Source organism: Arachis duranensis, chromosome 3, assembly GCF_000817695.3.
Source record: "Arachis duranensis cultivar V14167 chromosome 3, aradu.V14167.gnm2.J7QH, whole genome shotgun sequence".
NCBI lineage: Eukaryota > Viridiplantae > Streptophyta > Magnoliopsida > Fabales > Fabaceae > Arachis > Arachis duranensis.
In genome coordinates, this window is record NC_029774.3 from 114,594,255 (window position 1) to 114,622,136 (window position 27,882).

Genomic DNA, 27,882 nt, shown 5'->3' on the forward strand with positions numbered 1-27,882 from the left:
CTTAAAGGCAAAATGCTGGGGACGATTTCTGAGCAGCCCAGGCCCAATTCCAACATGTTTCTGAGTGTATTTCATGTATAATTGAAGCCCAAGCAAAGGGGGAGCAATTGTTTGAAGTGTTAGCATCATGTAGTTTAGTTTCTAGAGAGAGAAGCTCCCTCTTCTCTCTAAAATTAGGTTAGGTTAGGTTAATATCTTCTAGATCTAGGTCCAATTTCATATTTTCATCTCATTTCCTTTATGATTTCTTGCTTCTACTATTTCATTCTCATGGTTTGTAGTGTTAATTTTCCTCTTTACTCTCTTTTGTAATCATGCACTCATGATGGATTTGGTTTATTTTTAATACAATTTAATGTTTGATGTTCTTTTATTGTTGATTTGAGTTGTGATTTTACTTTTCTTGCAATTGGTAGTTGGTAGATTTATATTTCTTGCAATTTACCATGCTTTCCTTTTGTACCCACCAAGTGTTTGACAAAATGCTTGGTTGGGCTTTAGAGTAGAATTTTATGCTCTTAGCTTGGGAAGGTAACTTAGGAACTCTTGAGTTGCTAATATCCAAGTGATTGATGATTGGGAGCCATTAACCTTAGATCTCACTAATTGAATTAGTGGAGAACTAGGACTTATGCACTTGGATTGACATAGCTCATTTGACTCTCCTTTATTAGTTAGAGGATGACTTAATGGGGTTGATCCTTGCCAATTCTCTTGTTATGGTTAGTGATAAGGATAGAGATCCTTGACCACCAACCATTGCCAAGGTCTTTTGTTATTTGAATTTCCTTATCAATTACTTTTCATGTCTCTTATTCTAAAAACCCCAAAATACTCCTTCATAGCCAATAATTGACCACTTCATTGCGATCCTCGTGAGACGACCCGGAGTCCAAATACTCCAGTTAATTCTTATTTGGGGTTTGTTCTTTGTGACAACCAAATTTTTGCATGAAAGGATTATTGTTGGTTTGGAAACTATACTTTACAACGAGACTCCATTAGATAAATTCTAAACCGTCAAGAATCCGTTCATCAGTGTCCTTTTGAGAACCTTATCTTTTAAGAACCTAAGCTTATGCGATCAAGGCACTCCCATTGTTGAATGTGGAGAAGCACCCAAGGAGCTTAGTGAGGGAATGAACTTGAAGCTCCAAGGTGAAGAAGAGGAGTTAAAGCAAGAAATGCAACAAGAGGAGAAGGTAGAGATGATTAAACCAACGGAAGTAGTGGTTGGCACCTTAGGATATGTTGAGTACATAGAGGAATCACAAGTTGAAGAGCCTTCTTCCATGGAATTTGAAGTTTATGTTGAGGAGGAGAGTGCACAACCTCCAAGGCACAATGTGATTGAAGAATTGGAAGAAGTGACCCAAGAAATAGGTCCTCCTATTTATGATGATTCCGCATCAACATATGATCCTTTTGAGTTTGAAGAGTCCTTCCCCACTATACTTGGAATTGATGATGAGGTAGATTTTACTAAACCTCCTATCTATGATTTGAGTGATGGGGAAGAGATTGAAAGCATTGGTGAAGAAGAATGGGAACTTAAGGAAGCTTGGCACGTGATAAAGCTTGAAGAACCTTGCCAAGTGGTGGAAGCCTCTAGAAGAGGATGGACGGGAGTAGAGCGCGCCTTCTCAAAATCATTGGGAACTCCTCCACCTAGGTTGTCATCCAATCCTTTATTTGAGTGGGTAAAACTTCTAACTCTTAGCTTTATTATCCTACTTGAATTTGGTTTGCTTGAGACGGATGGCCAACTTAGGGCGCTTTGCGGAATTAAGCGTAAGAGGAGGATGTTTAGTGGTTGGCGTTGTAAGTCTAGGCTCATTATGGTTAAAGATTCAAAGAGCAAGGGTTGGACTAGTGCTCAATTTGATGGGTCTAGAAGGATAGTTTGGTGCTTTTATGAGAATTCATCCCTCTTGCCACCCGGAGAAAATCACCATGATCAACTCAAGGATGAGTGTGAAAACAAAGTGTGGGATCCCGGATCGCACAAAGAAGATCAACTTTGGGAGCCTATGATTTGTGAAGAACTCCATCAAAGCTTGGAGATAGTAACTTTGAATGATGAAGCACAATGGAAGTCCAAGCATTGGTGGATGTTCAAGGATGGATTCAAGAACAAGCCACCTTGATAAGAGCTCCCCATAAGTCCAACTTAAGGACAATAAACAAAAGTGCTAGGTGGGAGACACCCCCACCATGGTAACATCTTTCCTTTTTCCTTTTTGTAAATATTGCTAATAATTAGTTTAATTTTATGTTTTGTTTGTTTAGATATGTTTATTTGGGAGTCTAGTATGTTAAATAAGATTTTATGATGTTTTGGTAGTTGTTTGGAGGTTTGGAATGTTTGGTTTGGTGCAAAAACATGAAAAATTTTGAAAAACAGAGCACCAACCCACGTGTACGCGCCATGCACGCGTACGCGTGCCCTAAGCAATTCCGACCATCCACGCGCACGCGTCATGTGCGCGTACACGTGGATTGAAAGTTTCACCCCTCCATACATTCACCCGAGAGTTGTGCCTAAAGTGTGCCAACTTTGTGCCCAATGCACATGTACGCGCACCTCACACGTACGCGTTGTTTGCGAAATAACCCATCGACGCACACGCATACCTTGCGCGTACGCGTCGCTACCATTTCCTCAATCCACGCTTACGCGCACATGACACGTACGCGTGGATTGCCCTGTTTCACCCACCTTCTTTTCTCCTCCTCCTTCCATTTCTTTCCTTCTTCTCTTCTCTTTCCACTCTTCAAACATCATCCAATACTACTAAATATCATGTAACACCACTTCTTTTAGTTAGTTAGTTAGTTTAATTTTTGTTTTCTATTATAAGTGTTAGATTACTAATCTTGTCTACTGTTTATTGCTGCTCATTATTAATAGAATGTTATCTTAACATCATTGTTGTTAATTGTCATTGTTGGATTTCTTTGTTGGGGTTATATTTGGTTACTTGGTTTAGAACTTTCCATGCTTAATATTTGTGAACACCAAGTACATGTTACATTGCCTTCATGCATATTACCTCTTTGAATTACATGTTTTGGCCACCATGCATTCATCATCCATTGTTAGGCAATTGTATATTATCATTGCATTTTTTTAGGTGATGCTTGTTTATGGTTTACCTATATGTACATCACTTGTTTCATGCATTGAGATTGTAGAATTGTGAAATTGGATCGAAAGCTTACCTAGTAACATATTTTTTAGCTTACTTAGCTTTGTGGAGCATGCTTACTATGTGATGGATTTCCACTTCTATCTTCTTTTTCCTAAGTTCCATAGCACCCATGTTTTTCACCTCTATGTCACTTAGGTGTTGCAACAACTTCAATATGTGTCATTGATTGTTGTGTAAGTTTCATATACCATTTTGTTCACTAAGTCTACTTACACGTCAATCAATGTCCATGCATTGTCCAATCTCACGATTGCTTGATTTTTGCTTGAATGCTTTTATACTTCTTCACTACTTGTTGGATTGTTTTAGCCTACAAGTCTTTTAAAGTATCTCAAGCACACTAGAATGAGTGAAGTGCATGTTTTCTTTTGTGTAATTGTGATATAACTTTTTGTACTAGTGTGTGTATGTTCTAAACCGCGTGTAATTTTAGAACACACACACCTATTTTTCATTAATATCACACCAATTCACTCACTCAATTCTAGTAATTTACCTCATTCCAACAATTCACGCTTCCTTGCTTTTGTATTTTCTCATCTTACGGTGTTTATTTTGTTTTCATGATTGATGCACCATAAGCAAAAATGGAAGCGGGAGGAAGAACACGTAGCAATCGGTTGACCTACCAGCTGAAGGTAGCAACTCGGAGAGTCGCCGTACACCCTTGCTCATCTTTGGATGCATCGAGGACGGTGCAAACTTTTAAGTGTGGAGAGTTCATCCGACCACTCGGCGTTTTTGGGTAACAAGTTTCTAATCCCAACACTTTTTGCATTTTATTTCAGAATTTTTAGTTGCATTTTCTTGCATTGCATATGTATATATTAAGCTTAGTCAAAATAATGAAAATTTTCAAAAATTTTACGTATAGGGCACCCCAATTGATTGAAAAAAAAAATTTTTTAGAACTTGCTTGAATTATACAATTGTGGATCATATTTTTGAGCTAAGAACACATTCATGTGAGATTTGAGCCTAATTGTGTGGTTACAACATATAATCACTTATTTTCATTCTTGTGTGCATTATTCTCTTTCTATGATTGTAATCTTTGATTTGTTTAATTTTATATGTCCATTATTTTATATATACATACACTTATATGATTGAGGCCATTGTTTCATTAGCTCACTTACCCAAATAGCCTACCTTTTACTCTCTATTATTAGCTAATTTTGAGCCTATACTTAACCCAATTGTTCTTAATTTTAGCACATTACAAGCCTAAAGCGAAAAATAATAAATGTCCTAAATTTGGATCTTTGATTAGCTTAGGATAGTGAGAGTGTTTATCATTTGATTTTGGGAACATTGGGTAGAGATAAAAGTATATTTTGTATTTGTGTTGAAAATCTTGGGAATTGGGTACATACTCATATATTAATCATGTGTAGTTTATATGCATTGATGTTCTTGTATATATTTTAGTTTGAAAAGATAAAAAATGAGAAAAACAATATATATATATATATAGAAAAGAAAGAAAAAAGAAAAGCAATAAGAAGGGGACAAAATGCCCCAAAGTGAAGTTTAATAAGAGTCAATGCACATGTGTGGTGATCAAAAGGGAATGCATGAGTGTGTGAAAAAGTGAAGAATGGGTAGTTAGGTTAGCTTTGAATTGTATAGGTTGTCATAGGTTAGGTGGGAAGTTTAGATTAATCAAAGATTCAAATTTCAAGCTCACTTGACCATATGCATCCTACCTTGACCCTAACCCCATTACAACCTATGGAAAGACCCCTTGATATTTGTATGCATGCATGAAATAATTATTGATTGTTAGATGAAAAATAAATCTTGAAAAGCATGATTAGGGGAGAATTGAGTGAATCAACCCCATACACTTGAGTGCCTAGAGCAGATACACATCCGGTGAGGGTTCGATCGCTCAATTACATGTCTCCACCCATGATCATCTTTTCTTGCAAGTTTGTAAAATCTTTCAATGATTCAATTCAATTGTGGGTTTGCTTTGATTGCTATTACTTTAGCCCTTGTACTCATATAGGTATTCTTGGAAATTGACTTGTTTTGATCAAGTGGATGCATTCTTATAGATAGGTTGCATTTAGTTAGTTTGCATTGAATAAATGTGATACCCTTTGCTTCTTTCTTAATTTTAGCATGAGGACATGCTTAGTTTAAGTGTGGGAAGATTTGATAAACCCCGATTTCGTGGTTTATTTTGTGCTTAATTTGGGGGGATTTTATCACCTTTTCCCACATTTATTCAATAAAATAGCATGGTTTTGTAATTCTCCCTTGAATTGTGCTTAAGTGCAAAAACATGCTTTTTAGGCCCTTAAATTGGTGATTTTAACTCACTTTAATTCCATCCGATGCCTTGATATATTTATTGAGTGATTTCATGTTCATATGGAAAGTATTGGATGGAAGAAATGAGAAGAAAAGCATACAAAGTGGAGAATGCATGAAGAAACCAAGATTGGGAATGCATCAAGGGTGCGCACGCGTACAAGGCACGCGCACGCAAAAGTGAGTTCGCCTAAGGACGCGCATGCGTACATGCCGCGTCCGCGCAGATGAAGAATTAGCCAATTGACGCGCACGCGCACGTGGCGCGTACGCGTCGATACTCGCATGTGACTCACTTAAAGGCAAAATGCTGGGGGCGATTTCTGAGCAGCCCAGGCCCAATTCCAACATGTTTCTGAGTGTATTTCATGTAGAATTGAAGCCCAAGCAAAGGGGGAGCAATTGTTTGAAGTGTTAGCATCATGTAGTTTAGTTTCTAGAGAGAGAAGCTCCCTCTTCTCTCTAGAATTAGGTTAGGTTAGGTTAATCTCTTCTAGATCTAGGTCCAATTTCATGTTTCCATCTCATTTCCTTTATGATTTCTTGCTTCTACTATTTCATTCTCATGGTTTGTAGTGTTAATTTTTCTCTTTGCTCTCTTTTGTAATCCTGCACTCATGATGGATTTGGTTTATTTTTAATGCAATTTAATGTTTGATGTTCTTTTATTGTTGATTTTAGTTGTGATTTTACTTTTCTTGCAATTGGTAGTTGGTAAATTTATATTTCTTGCAATTTACCATGCTTTCCTTTTGTACCCACCAAGTGTTTGACAAAATGCTTGGTTAGGCTTTAGAGTAGAATTTTATGCTCTTGGCTTGGGAAGGTAACTTAGGAACTCTTGAGTTGCTAATGTCCAAGTGATTGATGATTGGGAGCCATTAACCTTAGATCTCACTAATTGAATTGGTGGAGAACTAGGACTTATGGACTTGGATTGACATAGCTCATTTGACTCTCCTTTATTAGTTAGAGGATGACTTAATGGGGTTGATCCTTACCAATTCTCATGTTGTGGTTAGTGATAAGGATAGAGATCCTTGACCACCAACCCTTGCCAAGGTCTTTTGTTATTTGAATTTTCTTATCATTTACTTTTCATGTCTCTTATTCCAAAAACCCCAAAATACTCCTTCATAGCCAATAATTGACCACTTCATTGCGATCCTCGTGAGTTGACCCGGAGTCCGAATACTCTGGTTAATTCTTATTTGGGGTTTGTTCTTTGTGACAACCAAATTTTTGCATGAAAAGATTATTGTTGGTTTAGAAACTATACTTTACAACGAGACTCCATTAGATCAATTTTAAACCGTCAAGAATCCGTTCATCAATGTCCTTTTGAAAACCTTATCTTTGATTGAGTTGAAGGTGTATTTCTTAGAGCGGCCGACAAGGAAAGATAGACCCAAATATTTATCCTATGTACCTATGTGAGAAATATTCAGCTGGACTACTAAGGAGATTCTAATCAACTCTGGAGTGTTATTATTGAAAAACAGGACCGATTTATTACGATTAACTATTTGCCCGCTGAAACTCTCAAAAGATTCCAATAATTCTAGAATAGAGGCACAACTATTTTTCGAGACTTTACCGAATAGAATGGAATCATCAGTGAATAGCAAGTGATTTATAGTCGGACATCTTTTGTAGTTTTGTTTATCTGAATTCTCCAAATGAGACTATTTTGCTGTATTTTGTGTAGCAAGAAGGAAAGTCTTTCTGCACATAATAAGAAAAAAGGGGGATAATAGAGGACCCTCTTGATGGATGCTTCTATTTGGTTTAAAAAAACTATAGAATTGACCTTCCACAACAATAAAGTAAGAAATAGGTTTCAACAATTCACAAATCCAGTCAATGAATCTCGATTCAAAGCCCAACTTCTCCATAATCAACCATAAAAAATGCCACTCCACCCTGTTATAGGCTTTACTCATATCAAGCTTGAGTGTTATTTCGTATTCCAAACCTCGCTTCTTTTGTTTAAGGTAGTGAATACATTCGTGTGCTATAAGAATGTTATCAGAAATAAGTCTACCTTTCAATAATATACTTTGAGTAGGATTAATTATCTTATTCATACACCTTTGAAGTCTGTGGACCAGTACCTTCAAAATAATTTATACGATGGGTCTTATCCGAGTCATATCGCTTGCATCTGGGACCTTTGGCACTAGACAGATATTGTCGTGGTTAAATTTTTTCAAAATTCTACCTCCAGTAAAGAAACTTCTCACAGCCCAGAACACATCTTCTCCCACTATATTCCTGTAGAATTGGAAGAATTTAACCATTATATCATCCTCTCATGATGCACTTTGAGGATGGATACTAAAGTAGCTCTTTTTACCTCCTTCATAGAAATAGGTCTTCTAAGCCTACGGTTCATGTTAGTTGTAACCTTAGACTCGAAGTCTATGAAAAAAGGCACAGGATCTGCCTGATTAGGAGATGTGAAAATACTCTTATAGTAGTCATCAACAACCTTAGCAATATTAGCATTGGTTATTGTCATATCCCATTATCCCTTCGCAGGTGCCATATCTTATTTCTTCTAGTTCTGGATTTAAATTTTCTATAGAAGAAGTTTGTATTTTGGTCTCCTTCCTTCAGCCATTTAATCCTAGATTTATCTTTCCAATAAAGTTCCTCGTCCAAATATACTTTTTCACGCTGCTATTCAAGCGCAAGTAATTCAGTGTCTCCCATGATGTCTGATGTCTGTTTTTGTTCTAGAAGAGCAGTAACTTCTATAATCTCCTTTTTAGAATTATTAGAGTTATTCTTTTTCTAGAGAACCAATTGTTGTCTCACCAATTTAAACTTTTGAAATAATTTGAATATCGTTGAACCTTCTATATCAGAGTTTCAGACCTCACTGATGAAGTTACAAATTTGTTCTTCACCACACCTACGAGATTAAAATTTGAATCTCTTCTTTGATCTCTCTGGTTGGTAGTTAGTGTCCAAAAGGAGCGGGCATGATCAGAACCTGTGTTTGATAGTCTAAAGACTGTGGAATGAGAGTATAATTGGGACTAAGATTTATCAACAAGCACTCTGTCAAGCCTTTCTTGAATTAGTTCACTTTTTCTGTGTTTGTTACTCCAGGTAAATAGTCTACCCACCATTCCCAGATCAATCAATGAGTTATCTCCAATAAAGTTGTTAGAAACAAGAGACCAAACTAAAGAAAGTGTTTTGTTTTGTGTATTATTCAGTTTGATCAAAAGTACAATGTACAAGGGGTATATATAGGTGCTAGAGGAATCAAAGTAATAAAAGTATAGAATCCTACAATTAATATATAGATATGCTGTATAAATATAAATGATACTAACTGATCTAAAATGATTCTAATGATTCTCTAACATCCCCCCTCAAATTCAAGTGGGAGCTAAATATACAATCTTGAGTTTGGATAACAATGTCTGAAAACGAGTCAGGTGATGAGCTTTCGTGAAGATATCAGTAGTCTGATCCAGTGTACCAACAGCAATGAGATGAACAACATCAATAAGGATACGTTGCCGAACAAAATGACAATCAATCTCAATGTGTTTGGTTCATTCATGAAAGACATCATTATGGGCAATCTGAATAGCACTGCGGTTGTCACAAAAAACATCAGTAGGGGACGATTGAGGAGTACCCAAATCTTCGAGAAGCCAACGAATCGAGATAACCTCGGCAGTAGTGTCAGCGAGGGCACGGTACTCAGCTTATGTGCTTGATCTAGAAGTGAACGTTTGCTATTTAGCACGCCAAGAAATGAGAACGTTACCAAGAAACAAACAGTAACCAGTAGTAGAACGATGATCAGTGGGATCACCAGCCCAATCAGCGTCGGAGTATGCCTGAAGGGGCAAAGAAGAATGGGCAGAAAAATAAAGGCCATGAAATAGAGTGCCTTTGATGTAGTGAAGAATGCAATGAACTGCTACATAGTGAGTAGTACGAGGAGCTGACAAGAACTGGCTAAGTACATGAACTGGATAGGCGATGTCTGGTCGGGTGACAGTTAAGTAGACAAGTCCTCCAAACTAGCTGTCGATAGAGAGTAGGATTATCCAAAACAGTGCCATCCATAGGAGTAAATCGAACATTAGGCTCAAGAGGAGTAGACTCAGTGCGACTATCTGTAATTCCGGCTCGAGCAAGAAGATCTGAAGCATATTTAGCTTAAGAGAGATAGATGCTATCATCGGTGGATATGACTTCTAGACCAAGAAAATAGCTGAGAGAACCAAGATCTTTCATCTCAAAAGTACACTAAAGGGATGCCTTAAGATCAGAGATACCATCAGTATCATCTCCAGTAATGATCATGTCATCAACATACAGAAGTAGAAGAACAACTCCACGGTCACTTTTACGAATAAAGAGAGCATTCTCATGAGGACTGCGTGTGAAACCAAGACCGTATATGGTAGTGCTGAACTTGTCAAACCATTCACGAGGAGCTTGCTTAAGTCCATAAAGTGCCTTGTGAAGGAGACAAACTTTTCCAGAAGGACAAGGATAACCCGAAGGGGGTTTCATATAGACCTGCTGTTTTAAATCTCTATTAAGAAATGCATTTTTCACATCTATCTGACTGAGAGACCATTTTTTTACCGCAGCAATGGCAAGAAGAGCTCGAACAGATGTGAGACGAGCAACAGGAGCAAAAGTCTCTTCATAGTCAATACCATACTCTTACGTACAACCCTGAGCAACCAGTCGTGCCTTATAACGGTCAATAGAACCATCAGAGCGAGTCTTGATCTTGTATACCCATCTGCTTTCCACAACTTCTTGATTAGAAGGAGAATCAACTAAGTCCCAAGTGTGTGCTTTTTCAAGTGCCTGTATTTCTTCCTTCATTGCTTATTGCCAATTTGGTTTTATGGAGGCTTCTCTGAATGACTTAGGTTCATGTTGATGAAGAATAATAGAAAAACAATGATAATCAAGAAGATAAGGAGGTAGATTTCTCACCCTGGAACAGCGAGTGGAAGGAGGAGGCATGACAGTAGGAGTAGGAGCGTCGTCCGGTCTGGAATCATCGGGAGATGGAGAAGGCGAAAGAACAGGAGGCTGTGGAGGGTGACTCGAGATAGAACATGTAGAATCATCATTAGGAAAAAGATCAACATTGGGGTTAGTGAAAAAAGGTGACTGAGTAGGAGGAATAGACTCAAATAAGGAGAACCGAGAAAACATGTGATGCTCCCAGAAGACAACATGACGAGATATATGAATACGTTTAGAGAGAGGATCCCAACAACGATAACCCTTGTGTTCAATGCCATAACCAAGGAAACAACACATACGAGCCCAAGGTTCAAGTTTACTATGTTCATGAGGCTGAAGAAGAACAAAACACACAACCGAAAACTCGAAGAGAACTATAATCTGGGGAGGTACGATAAAGATGCTCAAAGGGAGTAACATTACCAAGAACAGAAGAAGGGAGTCTATTGATAACATGAACAGCAGTAAGAATAGCTTCACCCCAAGTACGCTTAGGACATGAAGAAGAAAGAAGCATTGCACGAACAGAGTCAAGAATATGACGGTGTTTGCGTTCAACTCGGCCATTTTTTTTAGATGTACCAGTGCAAGAAAACTCAGACAAGGTACCCTGTTCTGCAAGAAAGGTTAAGAGTTTGGAATCACGATATTTCATAGCATTATCGCGGCGAAAAACCTTAATGACCTTGGAAAATTGAGTTTTAATCATAGTGGCAAAGTTAATATAAATCTGAGGTAACTCATGGCGATTGGTCATCAAACAAATTCAAGTAAAGTATGAGTAATCATCAATGAAAATGATAAAGTATCGAGCTCCTCCCATAGAAGTGGTGGGAGCGGGACCCCAAACATCAGAGTGGATAATATCAAAAGGAGAGCAAGCAAGAGAGGAATTATTGTGAAAAAATAAAGCGGGTTGTTTAGCAGTTTGACAAGAAATGCAATCAAAAGACTCATGATTAACCTGACCCAAAACACCCTGAGACACAAGAGGACGCATCTTTCCCAAGGAGGTGTGAGCAAGACGTTGATTCCATAAGTGAAAAGTAGAAGGAGAAGAAGCAGCACAGAGATTTGGTACAGGAGGAATATGAAGATTCTCGAGTTCAAACAACCTTCCGACCTTACGTCCAGTTCCGATGATTTGTCCCGTCTGAGGATCCTGTACACGACAACCAGAAATGGAAAAAGTGACATCAAAACCGAGATCAACAAGTTGACTAACAGAAATAAGATTAAAGTTCAACTTGGGAATATAATAAGCATCATGAAGATTAAGAGCTGGCTGGGAAATAGAACCCTTGTGTGTTGCGTGCAAGAGAGAACCATTAGCAGTATTGACAGAAGGTGCATATGTAGTGGTAGACAAAGACGAGAAGAGATGACGCAAAGGTGACATGTGATTAAAGCAGGCGGAATCAAAGTACCATGTAGAATTACCTGGAGGAGTCGAAAAAGCAGCAGGAGTATTACCAGAAAAAGAGAGAAGATGCTTAAGAAGAGGCACAATATCAGAGAAAGATACAGGATATGGGTTGCGGGTCACCAGGAAAACCACTACAACGCGGGTCAATCGACGGGCTGGGTCTGGACCGGGTACGGGCTGCCAGGTCAGCACTGAACAGGAGGTGTGCGACACGTGGAGAATCAGTGGACCGTTGATCACGGAGCTCAATCTGACGGTGCAGAATGAATCTGGAAGGAGAAGCAAGCTGGTCGCGGCAGCGTCTTGTGGCGGCGTGTCCGGCGGCTAATGACGGCGATTCTGGAAGCGTTGGAGTCACGACGATGAGAGGAACACGGTGGGGCCGACTGTGACGAACCAAAGCGTCGGGAAAGGATCCAAAAACGAGGCTAAAGAAAACTGGTGATTGAGAAGAAACAAGAGGGCTATAAACCAATTTGCATGAAAAAAAAACCTATGCTCTTGATACCATGTTAAAAACAAGAGACCAAACTAAAGAAAGTGTTTTGTGTATTATTCAGTCTGATCAAAAGTACAATGTACAAGGGGTATATATAGGTGACAGAGGAATAAAAGTAATAAAAGTATAGAATCCTACAATTAATACACAGATATGCTATATAAATATAAACGATACTAACTGATTTAAAATGATTCTAATGATTCTCTAATAATTCTCTAACAAAAGTAATTAAAGACAACAATTGAAGAATGAGATTTAGGATTACCACAAAATTTCTCACCTTGATCAATAATGGAATTGAAATCACCAATAATAACCGATTTACCTTGGAGTTGGAAGAGCACCAAAGAGATTTCTTAAAACTGGATAGCCGAATATTCTCATTGCAATTTAAGTAAATGCCTACAAAGTTCCATTGAACGTTGAAAGGGACATCTTTTATCAAGGTAGCAATATAGAACTCATACCAACTGAAAATCTAAATAACAAAATTATCCTTCCATGCCAACGCAAGTCCACCCGCACTACTAGAAGAATCAACAATTCGCCAATTAGAATAGTCACAAGTTCTGAATTTTCTTTTCACATGTCAAGATTGATTTTTATTTCACAAAGAAAAACCAATTCGGGAAGTTTGATTGAACAATTCCTTTAAAGCTATGAACTGTGAGGGGTCTTTCCAAATTCCGACATTTCTACGATAATATTCTCATGAGTCTTGGGGGTGTCATTGACCAGCTAGCACCTTCCATCTAATCAGTAATTAGCTCTTGTTCAACACACATCTTCTTGGTCACAAACTCTATACATGTCTCTAGTCTCTTAGAGAAATTTTTCTCTATCATAAACACCAATTTCTCTTCTTCTTCTATGCTCCTTGTATTTAGATGTGGATTTACCCCTCTTTTAAGTTCATAATACAAATGAGGATGTGATGATAAAATAAAAGAAAGATAAGAGAAATAGAACGAATGGAAGAAAAAGAGAAAGTTGTAAAAAATAGATTCAAATAAAAAAAATTAAAGAATTAAAATTAAAAAAATAAAAATAAAAAAAACCTTAGAAGCACAACAAAAATTATTTTTGGCAGAATAATTTAAAAGAATACATACTTCTCATACTCTACCTCCTCAAGCTTGTTAAACAATACTTTTTTGTTAGAAGACCTGTATTTGTTGAGGAAACCAAATTTAGACTTTAAGAATATTAATAACAAAATGAATTTAAGTCAACTGAAACAAAATGAATTTAAGTCAACTGAATAAATAAAAAACATTACTGTATACAAATAATTTGTTTTGAGAATGATACATTTATATAACTGAAGGTATTTGCTTCATCAAATAAATCCCGCTTTGCACTGTGTAATTAATCAATTTTTTGTTTAATAGTAATAGAAAAACAACCATTCCTCTCTGGCTCCTTGAAATGACACAAATCCAGTTCCTATCTTTTCGGGTTTTTTAAATAATAAATTTTAATTTTAAATTTTAAATAAAAAATATTTATAATAAAAGATTTAGCTAATATTAATTAATTAAAAAGTAACTTTTTTTAACCATTTATAATTTATATATGCTTTATGTATACGTTATTTTAAAGTTAGACTTAGTTTAGTCAAATTTTTATTTTTCAAAAATAGTTTGTAAAAGCTAATTTTTAAAAGATGACTTTTTAAAAAATGTAGTATTTATATTTGGTAAATTAAATTAAAAATGACTTTCAATAAACACAAACAACAACAATTACGTTCGGTAAAATAGTTTTTAAAATTTAAAAATACTATAAAAGACATAAATTAAGCGCTAAATTTAAAAATTAGTTAATATATAAGGTTATATTAGACTTTTAAATTTTGAAAAGTACAAGCCAACTTTGAAAAGCTCCACCTTAAGTGCTTTCAAAAGTACTCCGATCTTTTAAAAGGTGCAAGTACAAGCACATGGTCTTTTTTTATTTACCAAACATAAATTGAGGAGCTTATGCTTTTAAAAAGCACAAACACTTCTTCAAAAAACTTTACCAAACCAAGCTTTGATGCTATATGTGCATGCACGAAGCTGAGATATAATCATTTACAATTACAAATACACATTGAAAATAAATTAAAAGATTAAGTACTTTTTCGTCCTTAAGATCTTGGGTCAAAATCAAAATCGTTCCCAACTTTTTTTGTTTATTAATATCATCCTTAACGTTAAAAATCGTTTTAAAATCATTTTTTTAATTTTTGGACTAAACTATCCCTGGTAACAAAAATTAAAAAGCCTCTCTTCCTTTCACCTTTATCCCACCCACACCCTTTTTTGGCTTTTTGCCTTAACTCACCCATACGAACCGCCTGGACAATTAGACATCCAACCTGTAATCGCAACGACCCAATTGCAAGAGCAGAGCTCTACCAACTGAGCTATATCCCCCCGAGTCAAGTGGAGCATGCATGAAGGAGTCAGTCTTCTATTCTTTTTCTTGGTGCAGCTGGGCCATCCTGGACTTGAACCAGAGACCTCACCCGTGAAGTAAATCATCGCACCTACGGTTCAATCCAACCAATTGGGAGAGAATCAATAGATTCCTTTTCGGGAGCGATTCATCCTTCCCGAATGCAGCATACAAAAACAGAAAATAGATAGAGAATAGGGAACACGAAGGAGAGGAGAGAAAAGAGGACAGGGGTCGACGACGCCGGTGTAGGTGGAGTTGTCACTGTCGCTGAGCTAGCCGAGAAGAAGAGTGGTAGAAGAGAGAGAGGAGACTGAATTAGAGAGAGATTTTGAAGAGAAAGAGTTCTGGCGTAGGTGCAGCGCTAGCCTTCGTTCAGCCTCTTCGCAGTATTGCGCCTCCAGTCTTCCTTCTCTTCATGTCGTACCGTGCCTCCTAGTTCTACTTCTTCGCAACGCCGGCTTGCATTCTTCCTCCTTGCAGCGTCATGCCTCCGTTCTGCCTCCTGTAGTGTCGTACCTCCATTCTGCCTTCTCGTCGTGCTGCGCCTCCTTTCTACTTCCATTTTGTTTTTTTCCTCTTTCGTTGAATTTCTAGTTTATTTGAAAAAAAATTGGTTTGTTTTTTAAAAGAATTTGTTGCAGTTAGTTCTGTTACTTAATTTGTATTGTTGTTAGTTATAATTACTAATTTGTAGTTGTATAATTTCTGTTGTTGTTGATTTTGGGTATGAAATTGTGGTTGATGATTGTTGAATTATTATTTAATCTAAAATTTCTGTTGATTGATTGTAGTTGTTGCTATTGCTGAATTGTTGCTAGTGAGTTTTTTAAGTATCAAAAAAAGAAGAGAGAATTGAGGTAGAAAGAAAATGGTTGGGGGTAGTGAGTGGGTAGTAGTGATTTAGGATGATGAACTAGTAATTGAGAGAAAGAAGATATGATGGTTATGGTGACAATGGTGATGGCGATAAGAAAAGGGGCAGAGAGAGCAGATGTGTAGTGTAAACCCCGCTAAAAGTGGTAAATAATTAGTTAATAAATTGTATTTTAAATAGGAAAATTAGAAATGCAAAACTAATATCAAAATAAGGCAGAGCTCGTCAAAACGAGAATTTTGACACCAATTTCAAAAAAATTTGGCCCAAAATTGGGTCGAACGGGTCGAACCGAACCCAAACCGGACCCGTGGGCCCAACCAACTCACTATATATAATGAGCTGAAGCTCATTTCATTCCATTCAGCATGCAGAACACGCTGGGCAGCAAACTAAATGGGGAAGAACATGTTGAAGATTCCAAAACCCTTGATTTCATTCAAATCCACATAACTTCTCGCTCTGAGCTCCGATCGTCGCATCGTTTGCGGCTACGCGTCCGCGGCGTCGAGCTCTACAAAACTCATAGTATTGAAAGGTAAGAAAACTACGTATTCTTCCTCAATTTCCCTATTTCCAGTTCTGAATTTATTGGGCTTTCGTGTTGAAATTTTGTATAATTTGGTGTTTTAGGTTCAAGTTAGCTTCCGGGACTTATGGGTTCAAGCTATTGAGCATATGGGTATGGTAAAGATACCCTAACCCTAGCTTAATCTTGTATTTATTATGAGAAAACTGAGATACAGAGAAGGAGTTATATGTTTAAATCGAAAATTGAGACGAGAAATTATTGTCTGAAACTTACGAGAAGGATTTTCGAAGTTATTGTGAAGCTGCCAAGACGTACCATGAATCAAAGAAGATGTTTTTGGGTTATCAGAAATAAAGAATAAAGTGGCAATGCATGTAATGGCGTGTTGAAGCATGAAAAAGTAAAGGAGGACCATCAGAAACTATTCGGAATGCTGCAACCATTGAAGATTCTACATCGGAAGTAAGGAAGAGTAATTATTGGTTTCGTATTAGATTGTTGAGGACTAGAGGAGAAGATGGAGCTTCACAGAGCCCTAAATACTACCGTATTGATAAAAACTGGAACATCGAACGTCTTTGTTCCTGAATTTGACAGCCGAGGCAACGGAGAAGAAGTTACGCAAATCTGAATTAGAATTCTCACTATGGAAGCCAACAAAAGAATTAGGCAGATCTAAAAGGAAGACTTATCAAGTGGGAAGGAAGAGGATACCTATTTCTGAAAATCACTTCAACGAACTAGAATCGGGTAAGCAATCAAAAACTAAGAAGTTAAATCCCCATTACATTGGTCCATAAGGAATCCTGAAGGAAATTGGACCAATGGCGTGTAGGATCGCTTTACCACCACATCTATCGAACTTGCATGACGTGCTTCACATATCGCAACTTCATAAATACACTTTCGATCCTACTCATGTTCTAGAACCAGAAACGGTTCAAGTGGAAGAAGATCGGATGCCTCCGGTAGCTCCAATTAGGATCTGTGACACCAGCATCAAGTGTTTACGCGGAAAAGAAGTTTCTCGGATGGAGATAGCATGGAGTCAGGCTAGTACTAAAGAGTATATCCAGAGCATGAGTCAGATATGCGGAAGGGCTACCCACACCTCTTTTCAGATAACTCTCTTTGAATTTTGAGGACAAAATTCCTAATTAGGAGGGTAGAATGTAAACTCCGCTAAAAGCGGTAAATAATTAGTTAATAAATTGCATTTTAAATAGGAAAATTAGAAATGCAAAACTAATATCAAAATAAGGCAGAGCTCGTCAAAACGAAAATTTTGACACCAATTTCAAAAAAAATTGGCCCAAGATTGGGCCGAACGGATCGAACCGATCGAACCGAATCCGAACCGGGCCCGTGGGCCCAACCAACTCACTATATATAATGAGTTGAAGCTCATTTCATTCCATTCAGTATGCAGAACACGCTGGGCAACAACCTAAATGGGGAAGAACATGTTGAAGATTCCAAAACCCTTGATTTCATTCAAATCCACATAACTTCTCGCTCCGAGCTCCGATCGTCGCACCGTTTGCGGCTACGCATCCGCGGCGTCGAGATCTACAAATTCCATAGCATTGAAAGGTAAGAAAACCACATTTTATTCCTCAATTTCCCTATTTCCAGTTCTAAATTTATCTGGCTTTGGTGTGAGATTTTGTATAATTTGGTATTTTAGGTTCAAGTTAGCTTCCGGGACTTATGGGTTCAAGCTATTGAGCATATGGGTATGGTAAGGATACCCTAAACCTAGCTTAATCTTGTATTTATTATGGGAAAACTGAAATTGGAATATGTATATGTATTAGGTGTAGATTAAGTGGGTATATATGTATTGGAATTTAATTGGGAATATTTGGAGGCTTGTTGGTGATCAAAGCTTAGTTTGTGGCTGTTTTACTTGAGCTTGGAAGGGCTATAATTTTGTGTTGAGAGGCTGCCTTGGGTGAATTAAGTGATCGGCCAAGGTATGGTTTAAGTTTCGCACGTTTAATATTTACGGTATTGTGAAAACTTAGGTTAGAAGAACCATAGGATAAGTTGAATTGTTTGTCCTATTTAATGATTAGCCTTGTAATGTTGTTGGAATAGATTTGTTGATGGATATATATTGGAATTATGAGGTGTGGAAGTTATTAATGGTGTGCTCTTATATTTATTTATGATGGATTATGATTGGTATTTATGAATAAGAATGTAGAGTTGTGTTGTGGTGGTATTGCATATATTGTAACTAATTATGTAATGATCGGAATTGCATGAGACCAAGTTTGGGATAAACTTGGGAATATAAGGAACTAAACTGAAAAATTTGGGACCTTTTTGTTAAATATACAATTTATGACAAATTTTTAAAGTTAGGTTGTTGAATCTGTCCAGCAGCAGAAAAGGTCAAACAGGGCAGCAACTTGTTTGTCTTGCTGCGACTTCTACGAGTTGAGTTTTGGAGCAAAAACAATTTTGTTATAAAATTTGATTAACTTTCTTTATTTCTATAAAACTTCAGAATTTTAAGAGTTGAGGATTGGGAGTTGTGAATTTTTTAATATTGGTGGTCAAAGCTGAAAAGAAACAGATTTCAGCAAGTTATGCACCAACTTCCAATGCTTGTAACTCTTAGAATTGAATAGCAATTGGGTTGCAACCAAGACACACTTGTTTCTGGATGAGCTAGGAGTTCCCAAACCAAAATTTAGCTTAATTGGAGTTTTGTAATAAAAGTTATTCAAATTGAAAGGTACAAAACTTGTTGGTTTCTAAAACAGATTTTGACTCATTTTTACTTAACTTTTAGGTAATGTAACTTCTTCATTAAAAATGTTATTAACTCAGAACTAATTGAGAAAGAAACCTGGATGAGTAAAGTTTAACTACATTAATTTTTAAAGTCATTGGATTTAACTTGGATTTTATATTGAATTTTGAATATCACATGCTGCTGCTGTTTTTCTGGTTTTATGCACTGCAGAGCAGTCATAGTTTTTTCTTTATTCCTGAGGCTAGAGAAATTAGAAAATTATGATCTTTGGTTTTTTAGAAAGCTTATTTCAAGATGAATGCCTGAACATAAAGTTTACGCAAGTCCGAGTTCATTTGTTATATTAAAAATAGAAAAGAAAATAGAGTGTCGAGGATGTCTTAGTGATAGTCATGGGTTCGAGAAGTTAAAGTTTAATCTTCGTGTGATATGATTGATTTAAGAGGTTGAGAAGAGTTTGATAAATGGTTTGGTCGAGACCCGAAAAGGGTAAACATGATGAATTATAAGAGAATGATGTGAAAGCTAAATGAATACATGTTGTTATGGCTATAAAGAACGAATGTAAGAAAATGATGATGATAAATGATGAGATTTGGGAATGACTGTGTGTAACCAAAATGGTCAATATGGCAAGTTGAGGAGGGAAGTTCCCTCTCTTGTCGTGATGCAGATGTGGGGAAGGTGGAAAGGCACTCTCCTTCGTATTGTTTTCCCCACATTCTTCTCTGGTTGCAAGGTGGAATGGCACACTCCTTCGATGTGGAAAGGCACTCTCTTTCGTATATCCTCCAAGAGAAGGTGGAAAGGCACTCTCTTTCGTTTATGATCCTCCTGGAGATGCGCAACCTAGAGACCAATGTCTAGGTTAGCTACCAGATGTGTCGGGTTCTGGCAAAATAACCAACACGTGAGCTCACGGCCAGTAGTATAGACATTCATCATATGCATATGTGTGCTTTGTTTGCTATGCCTTAATTGGAAATGCCTAATTGATATATATCACCTGCTACTTGTATATTTGCTACTTATATTATCTGTTCATTACTTGTGCTTGAACTTGTTTGGTTGTTTGTTCCTATTGCATTATGGATGATAGAGGGATGGAGAAAATGGAGAAATGGTTTGGTGATAGGTGTGGATTGAAATTGAGTAAGTTAGGTGGATTTAGAATACCTACCCCTATTTATGGTTTTTGTATAGTAATTAAGTTGGATAATTAAATAATGAAGTTCTAGGATTGCTTATGATATTTTCAGGACCTTATTTATTATACGCGTGGCACTTTTACCATGCTGAGAACCTCCGGTTCTTATTCCATATTGTATTGTTGTTTTTCAGATGCAGGCCGAGAGGCTCCTCGCTAGGCGTCTGGATCCTGGGAAGCGAAGTAGTCCTTGGGTGTATTTTGGTTTTTTATTTGTATATTTGTATATATGTATTTAGCTTATTTTTTAAGTAACTTATGTATGCTGCTCCTCTTTATCATGTTCCTATTAGGTTTCTTAGTACGCAAGTAATCCTTTCCTGAGCGTATATATATGTTTTGAAAATTTAGCCGTTGAGGGTATATTTGATGCAAATCGAAAATTTCTGGAACAAAATTAAAACAAAATAAAACTTAGGGGTATTTTTAAAATTTTTGTCAAACTTCAGGGATAAAAAATATACTTTACCCTATATACAAATATATTAATAGATGATTTTAGTAACTAATTTTAATGTACGAATAATATTTTTAAATTACTTATAATAATGATGTCCAAAAGAAGACACATTTTATTTATCACAATACCTCCTCCACAGATGGATGTCCAAAAGAAGACACATTTTATTTATCACAAGACCTCCTCCATAGAAGAAGAGAATGACCCCACCATAACAAATAATTGTTCAAACACAAAACCATATACCCTACATAAACAAGAAAATAAACGAAGTATGCAAATATAGAGAAAGTGATGATATTGAAATTAAATTCCAAGGCCTAAGTTCTTGTTTGGTCCATAGAGACTTGAAAGCTTCTCAAGATGGTCAAGGCGAAATTCCAATGCAGAAAAGGACCTACGCAATGGACCAAGTTCGTTGCCTTCATTTCTATTCATGATATCGAAAGAGGCCTGTAAGAGAGTGTAATTCTTGATGTTCTTAAGAGCATTAGGATGGCCCTCTGTTTTTGGTGATTTTCTTTCTGTAGAAAGAAATATCGGGGACATTGATGTTGATGTATTCATGCTTTTTTCCTCTATCAACTGTAATGATGTGTTTATGCTACTTCCTTTTTCTTCAACTTGTATCTTCTGTTCCTTTGAAGATTGTTCAGCAGTTTGGTTCTTCTCTGATACATTTGTGCCAGTTGTCCTTGTTTTAGAAGATATTTGCCCTTTGTTATTGTGACCTTTGCGTCTATGCCATGAAATTAAAGCCAATAAAAGTAAACGTGATGAATCACAAGTTTCATTTTGTTGAAAATGTAAAAGCATTTCATATATATATATATACCTTTTGCGTCTCTTATGTGAGCGTTCATCCTCTTCTTTGTAGATCACTGGTAAGGTTGAAGGGTCACAGGCTAATGGACTAGTTTTGAAGAACTGAAAAGTAGTAACCATATGCATTAATAGGTCAAATTGAACATACAAGAAAACAATTGTAGATGAATGTAATTAAGAGTGAAGAGCTCACTTCAGTTTCAAGAGCAGAGGCAGCACTGCCACGACATGCAGGGTCAAGATGAAGAAGTGTGGTCAAGAGATCCAATGAAGAGGAAGGAAAGCCTTGGAAGTAGTCCTCATAATTAGGTTTGTAATGTTGTGAGGGCAAGAAGCTTGATCTTAGCTTCATTTTTATCCAATAATCTTCTGGAGGAGACCCGCATAGTTTGAAAATCAGGTGAAGCTGCTCAACCTATATAACAAACATAAAATGCTTTATTATTCGATTATGGTGGATTAGATTATACAGGAAAATATTATGTTCAAAATACGTTATAAGAAAATAAATAAATTTTATAGGCAAATGTTATAATTCTCCACAATAATGTAAATCATCATTTTGTATGGTATCATGAGATCTTGCACTATTTTATACAGCGAAATAACGTCTATATTTTATACAAACCATCATTCAATAAATGTACCTCTGTCCTTCCGGGCATGAATGGTCTTCCAACAAACATCTCAGCCAACAAGCATCCAGCACTCCATAGATCAATGTTATATCCATAATCAGTCGAACCTAAGAGGAGTTCAGGAGCCCTATACCAAAGTGTCACCACTCGATTTGTAAGAGGGCCTTGATGTTTAACATTTGCAAGACCAAAATCTGCTATTTTTAAAGAACCTCTTCTATCTATTAGCAAGTTCGAAGATTTGATATCTCGGTGAATAATTCCCCTCTCATGACAATGTTGGAGCCCAGCAAGCAATTGTTGCATGTAACACTTGATCTGTCCAAAATACAACCAAAAAAAAGTAATTGTACTCTCATTTATTATTGTACTCCCATTTATTATAGAATACTAAACAAAATAATTAAACAATATTTAGAAAGAAATCAAACATGAGGCTCAGTGAGTCTCTCATCAGGACGAGAGATAATTCTGGAAAGATCACATTGCATATAATCAAAGACGAGATAAAGACTATATTGCATCCTAGATGTTGCCAATCCTCTAAGCTTGATGACATTGGGATGATCCAGCTTTTGCAGTATCATAATCTCTCTCGCCATGAATTTTATACTTTCAGAATCGGATGTATCAAAACGAACTTTTTTCAGAGCAACAATCTTTCCAGTATCCTTATCACGGGCTTTGTAGACATTGCTATATGTTCCACGTCCAATCTATAGTCAAAAATAAAATAAGATAGACGTATTATATAAAAGCTAATACTAGACAACACATAAACTACAGAATTAGAGAAATTACTTTGTCAAGTTTTTCATAGGAGTCAGCGCTCTTGGCAACCAAAGCAGACAAAACCTCTTTAGGGATATTATCAGCCAACCATTTGGGCCAACCTTCACCGACTTCATACCCTGCAAATTTATTTTTCTTTTTCATATTGTCTTCGGACAACTTAGATTCTTCCTCCATCAACTTACCAATGTCATTAGCAGCAACAGCCTTTTCCGTTTTCTTTTTCCCTGTTTTTTCCTTTTCCTTATCTGTATATCTATAGCCACCAGTCCTTAACTTACTGTAATTATCTTTGGGATGACTAACGCTCACTTTTCTGTTAGAACTATGGTTATCGTAGCTTTTTAGTTTCATGGTTGACGTAGAAGAAGATGAAGTTAGTTTGGGATTGGCATAAGCGTACTCCTTTTTCAATCTGTTTAAGCGGCGTTCTTGAATGGGAGAATCTAACTTACCATTAACGCAACCCATGAAGATTATCTCTATTTCTGTGACAACTATGCATGGAATGAAATGAATAATAAGATGAGATTAAGCTTGAGATAAGCATGTAATAGAAAGCGAGCAAAACAAAGCTTCACTGGAAAAATCGATGTTTTGTGCTCTTTTTTACCGGCATTTACAAATAACAGAACTATGTAATTAACGACGGTGTTGTCTCTAATTTTTCTTCTTTATTCTATAGTATTTAATTTTCAGAAATAAACCCTCTACCATATGACATCTGTTCATGTTGATAATCTGCCCAAAAATATATTAAAATTTTAAATTTTACATATTTTTTAATAAATACAAATTTAAGATTTTTATTATTATTCAATTAAATTTATTCATTTTTTTACATGATTATATACAATTGATTATAGTTATAAATTTTTTTTATATTTACAGAACATAAAAGTTAAATTCTATTCTTAAACACCCTCAAAAGATAATGAAAATAATTTTTAATATTTTTAAAAAATGATTTTAAATATATTTTTTTGTACATATTTATTGTTGCTTCTAGAATAAAAATAAATTTTTAAATTTTACCAAATAATTTTTTGTAAGAATAAATTATTTAGATAAATTAAATTTTAAAATTTTAAAATAATATATTTTCAAAGACAAATTTTAAAAAATAAATTAAATTTTTTTAAAACAAATAGATGAATATTGTACTCTTATTATTGTGTAGAATAAAAGAGTATTGTACTCTATAATTTTTAAATAAATAAAGGTGATTGTTATTAATCTATTGTACTTGAAAAATGGTCTCTAATTTGTTAAAAAAATTAAAAATTAATATTTAATTTAAAAAGTAAACACCATCTTCTGTTCTTACTTTAATAGTATATTTTTTTATTTTATAAATAATCATATTATTATTTTAGCTGTCAAATATTAATTATATTATAACCATTTTTAATTTTGTCAAAAAATATTGATATAAATCTAGTTATTAAATTTTACATTTTTTTTAGAATTTTATTCTTTTTAATAACAGATTAATTTAAGACCCTCCTACCCACTACACCTTAACATATCCAAAAGATTTAGATAACAATAATATACAAATAAAATTTGCTAATTGTTAGTCACTGTATATAGAAATATATTTTTTAATATCTCATAAAAAATTTATTATACTAATATCAATAGATTTAATTATTAATCTATTTCAAGTGTAATTATTAGTTTAAACTGAATTTTAAAATTAAAATTAATTTTATTTTTATTATACTAATATAAATAAATTATTTTTTTGTATCTTTTTAAAGGATTGTTTAATCATTTATTATCTCTTACTTAATTATGGAGTCCATGGAAGGCATAAAAAATTTGTCATCGGCATTTACAACAATAGAACTATGTAATTAACGAACAATCGTTGTTGCTGATTTGTTGTCTCTAGTTTCTCTTTCTTATTCTTTAATATTTAGATCTTCAGGAATACATAGTTTACCTTTATGACATATATTATGTTTGTAAATCTGGCTGGAAATGTATAGGATAAATACAATTTTGATATTTCTTTCTAGTTTAATAAATGCATAATAAATATATTAAAAATTTATGTTTAACCTACTTTTTAGTAATTTTCTTTAATTGGTAAGCCGTTAAAACTTTTAAATAATTAAAAGTATAAAATTTTTACTATCATCTAATTAAACTTATTTATTTTTTTAATGACTATATACAATTATCATAGTTGTAAACTTTTTTTTTATATTTACATAACATAAAAATTAAATGATTTCTTAAACATTCTCAGAATACAATGAAATAATTTTAAATATGTTTTTTTATGCATATTTATTGTTGCTTCTAGAATAAAAATAAAATTTTTAAATTTTATTAAATTAATTTTTTTAAGAATAAATTATTTGTATAAATTAAATTTAAAATTAAAATAACATATTTTCAAAGACAATTTTCAAACATAAAATAAAATTCTTTAAAGCAAACAATTGAATATCGTACTTTTATTATTATCTAAAATAAAAAAATACCATATTTCCTTTTCAAAGTTTAAACTAATTTAACATGGATAATACATTAAATAAAGATTCAGAATAATAAAAATGTCAAAATCATGTCTTTTAAATTTATTTTAAAACTAGCGTGATAACCTGTGCAATGCACGAGCTTCATAAAATTTAAACTTTTTTAAAAAAAATATTAAGAATATAACTAAAATGTATTCTATAAAAATAAATATGTTATATTAAATTTGGATAATTATAAAATTATCAATACACTAAAATAAAAAAATAGAATATAATAATTATTCAATATATAAATAAATGATATAACATAATTTTTAAGATAATAAAAAATAATAAAATATTCAAACAATTGTTAGCCACTAGAAAAACAGAAAAAAGAAGCCCAATAGAAATGTAGTTTACTATTACGTATTATCTCAAAAACACATAACGTCAAGATACCTAATGATAGCAAAACAAAATATATACAACATATATAAATTTGTTCACTAAACAAAAAATAAAATATATCCAAGACAACTTAACACATAATTTAAAATATTCATCAAGCGGACAAGTGAATTGACTATTTGACCAATCCAAGTTGGTTGTATTATATTCTTTATATGTAAGAATTTAAATGTGTTTAATATAAATAATCTATTAAATGAAATTCAATAATAAATAAAGTGTCAAATCACTGTTTAGAATTTATTCTAAACTTCTTTCACCTATTAATAAAATTTATTCTAAACTTTTATCACCTATGTCAACTCTATTCAATCATTTTACACAAATAAAATTGCCAAATGATTAAATATCTTATTAAGACAAAACTCTTGTAAGAATAATTTGTCTTTTTTAAAGAAAAACAAGATTAATTTTCACTTATATGTTCATCAAGTCATACTATACAGAATCATATTTAAAAAAATACTTGGTATCTGAAACACAATAGAATTAAAATTAATTTGATTTTAAAATTAATTTCTTTTATTTAGAATGGATAAAAAAATATAACTTGAATTGACATGTAAGTATTTAAACTCAGAACCTTTTATTTTTTATAAAAGTTTGTTAAAATTAAAACTATTTGATGTGATAAAAATATAAAGGGTCATTTTTATCTTTTAAATATTAATATAAAAATAGAAAATAAATGACAAAAGTGAGTGGAAGAGTGGCACACGACACGGCCTTGGCCGCCACTTACTAGGTCGACCAGCAAAAGAAGCCGATTAGGCATTAAATTTGAGCCACAAAAAAACTGCCATAGTGACTCATATCCACGAATATTAGCAAGGTGAGATTGGGTGAGAGGCCGACTAGCGTCCACCATTAAGAGAAAAAAAAGAGTAAAATTCTATCGGTAGTAAAATAAAGGGTTAAGTATTATTTTTCCATCCATAAGGTCTGATGTTAAAATTAAAATTATTTTCGATTTTTTTTATTATTAAAATTATTTTAATATTACAAAACGTTATAAAATTATTATTTTTTTAATTTTATTTTTTTATTAAATTATTCTTAATAAATAATAAAAATAATTAAAAATAATATTAAAAAATAAAATAAAATCCACCTCACCCCCTCATCCCACTCCCGTAACTCCCATCCCCTTTCTTATGTCTCTTTTTTCAATAATAAAAAAATTTTCACATCATCGTCATCCCTTCGCACCTCTTCTCTCTCCCTTTCCTCACCACCATCACCACTGTTATCATAGCCATTCATTACTCAACACTTCTTTTTTCTAGCAACAACAATAGCCCCAAAATAAATTAACATCAACATTCACAAAATAAATCAACAAAAAATTCAGATTAAACAATAATTCAATAATCATCAAATACAATTTTAATTTTCAGATCCAAAAACAGCAAAACAACAGAAATTAAAAAAATTTAAAAAAAATGATATCTTCAAAAACTTAAAAAAAAAGAATGACGAACAGCTTCTTGAAACTTCGTTCGAAGTTCCAAAACTCCCACCACTACTATTAACCACTACTACCACCGTAACTGCTATGGTTATCGAAATCTCTGAGATTCTGTGGCTGTTAGAGAAACAATGGATTATTGTTATTGTTGTTGTTCCCAAAAGCATGAATTAATGGGTTATTCAAATTCAAAATAGAAGAAGATTGTGGATCCATGTAAGCATAGTGATGGAAAAGAAGAAGAATGAGAAGAAGATGAAGAAAAAGAACCGTTGTTGATGGCGGTAACTACACCAAACTTCATCGTCATCAAACCAGAACATTGTTGTTCTTCCTGCTTCACTGCAGAAGAAGAAGCGAATAAGTAGGGCGGCGGAAATAGAGAAAAGAAGAATTGGGGTTGGGATTGGGGCTAAGGTTTTGAAGAAAGGGGCATGAGGAAGGGGAT

At 34.5% G+C, this 27,882-nt stretch overlaps 1 protein-coding gene across 2 annotated transcripts; it reads right to left on the reverse strand.

Annotated features, from left to right (window-relative positions):
* Positions 1-20,911: 20,911 nt before the first annotated feature.
* On the reverse strand, positions 20,912-23,819 carry LOC107480334 (probable serine/threonine-protein kinase At1g54610). Of its 2 annotated transcripts, XM_016100463.3 has the most exons (6): positions 23,034-23,819; positions 22,664-22,948; positions 22,242-22,550; positions 21,788-22,009; positions 21,605-21,696; positions 20,912-21,508 (listed from the first exon to the last, which is right to left on the reverse strand). In XM_016100463.3, the coding sequence occupies exons 1-6, from the start codon at positions 23,493-23,495 to the stop codon at positions 21,076-21,078; spliced, it is 1,803 nt and encodes a 600-aa protein (XP_015955949.1). In that variant the 5' UTR covers positions 23,496-23,819; the 3' UTR covers positions 20,912-21,075. The 2 variants fall into 2 exon arrangements, with proteins under 2 accessions (XP_015955949.1, XP_052115425.1); XM_052259465.1 differs by lacking the exon at positions 22,664-22,948 and having other exon boundaries at positions 23,034-23,817.
* Positions 23,820-27,882: the final 4,063 nt, after the last annotated feature.

What these genes read in the sequence shown, in the direction of transcription:
- LOC107480334 (XM_016100463.3), bottom strand. Translation starts at nt 23,495, where the DNA reads ATGGGTTGCGTTAATGGTAAGTTAGATTCTCCCATTCAAGAACGCCGC. An exon ending in CCTATGAAAAACTTGACAAA is followed by an intron (nt 22,949 to 23,033) that starts GTAATTTCTCTA and finishes TTTTGACTATAG; the next exon opens with ATTGGACGTGGAACATATAG. An exon ending in TCATGCCCGGAAGGACAGAG is followed by an intron (nt 22,010 to 22,241) that starts GTACATTTATTG and finishes TTTGTTATATAG; the next exon opens with GTTGAGCAGCTTCACCTGAT.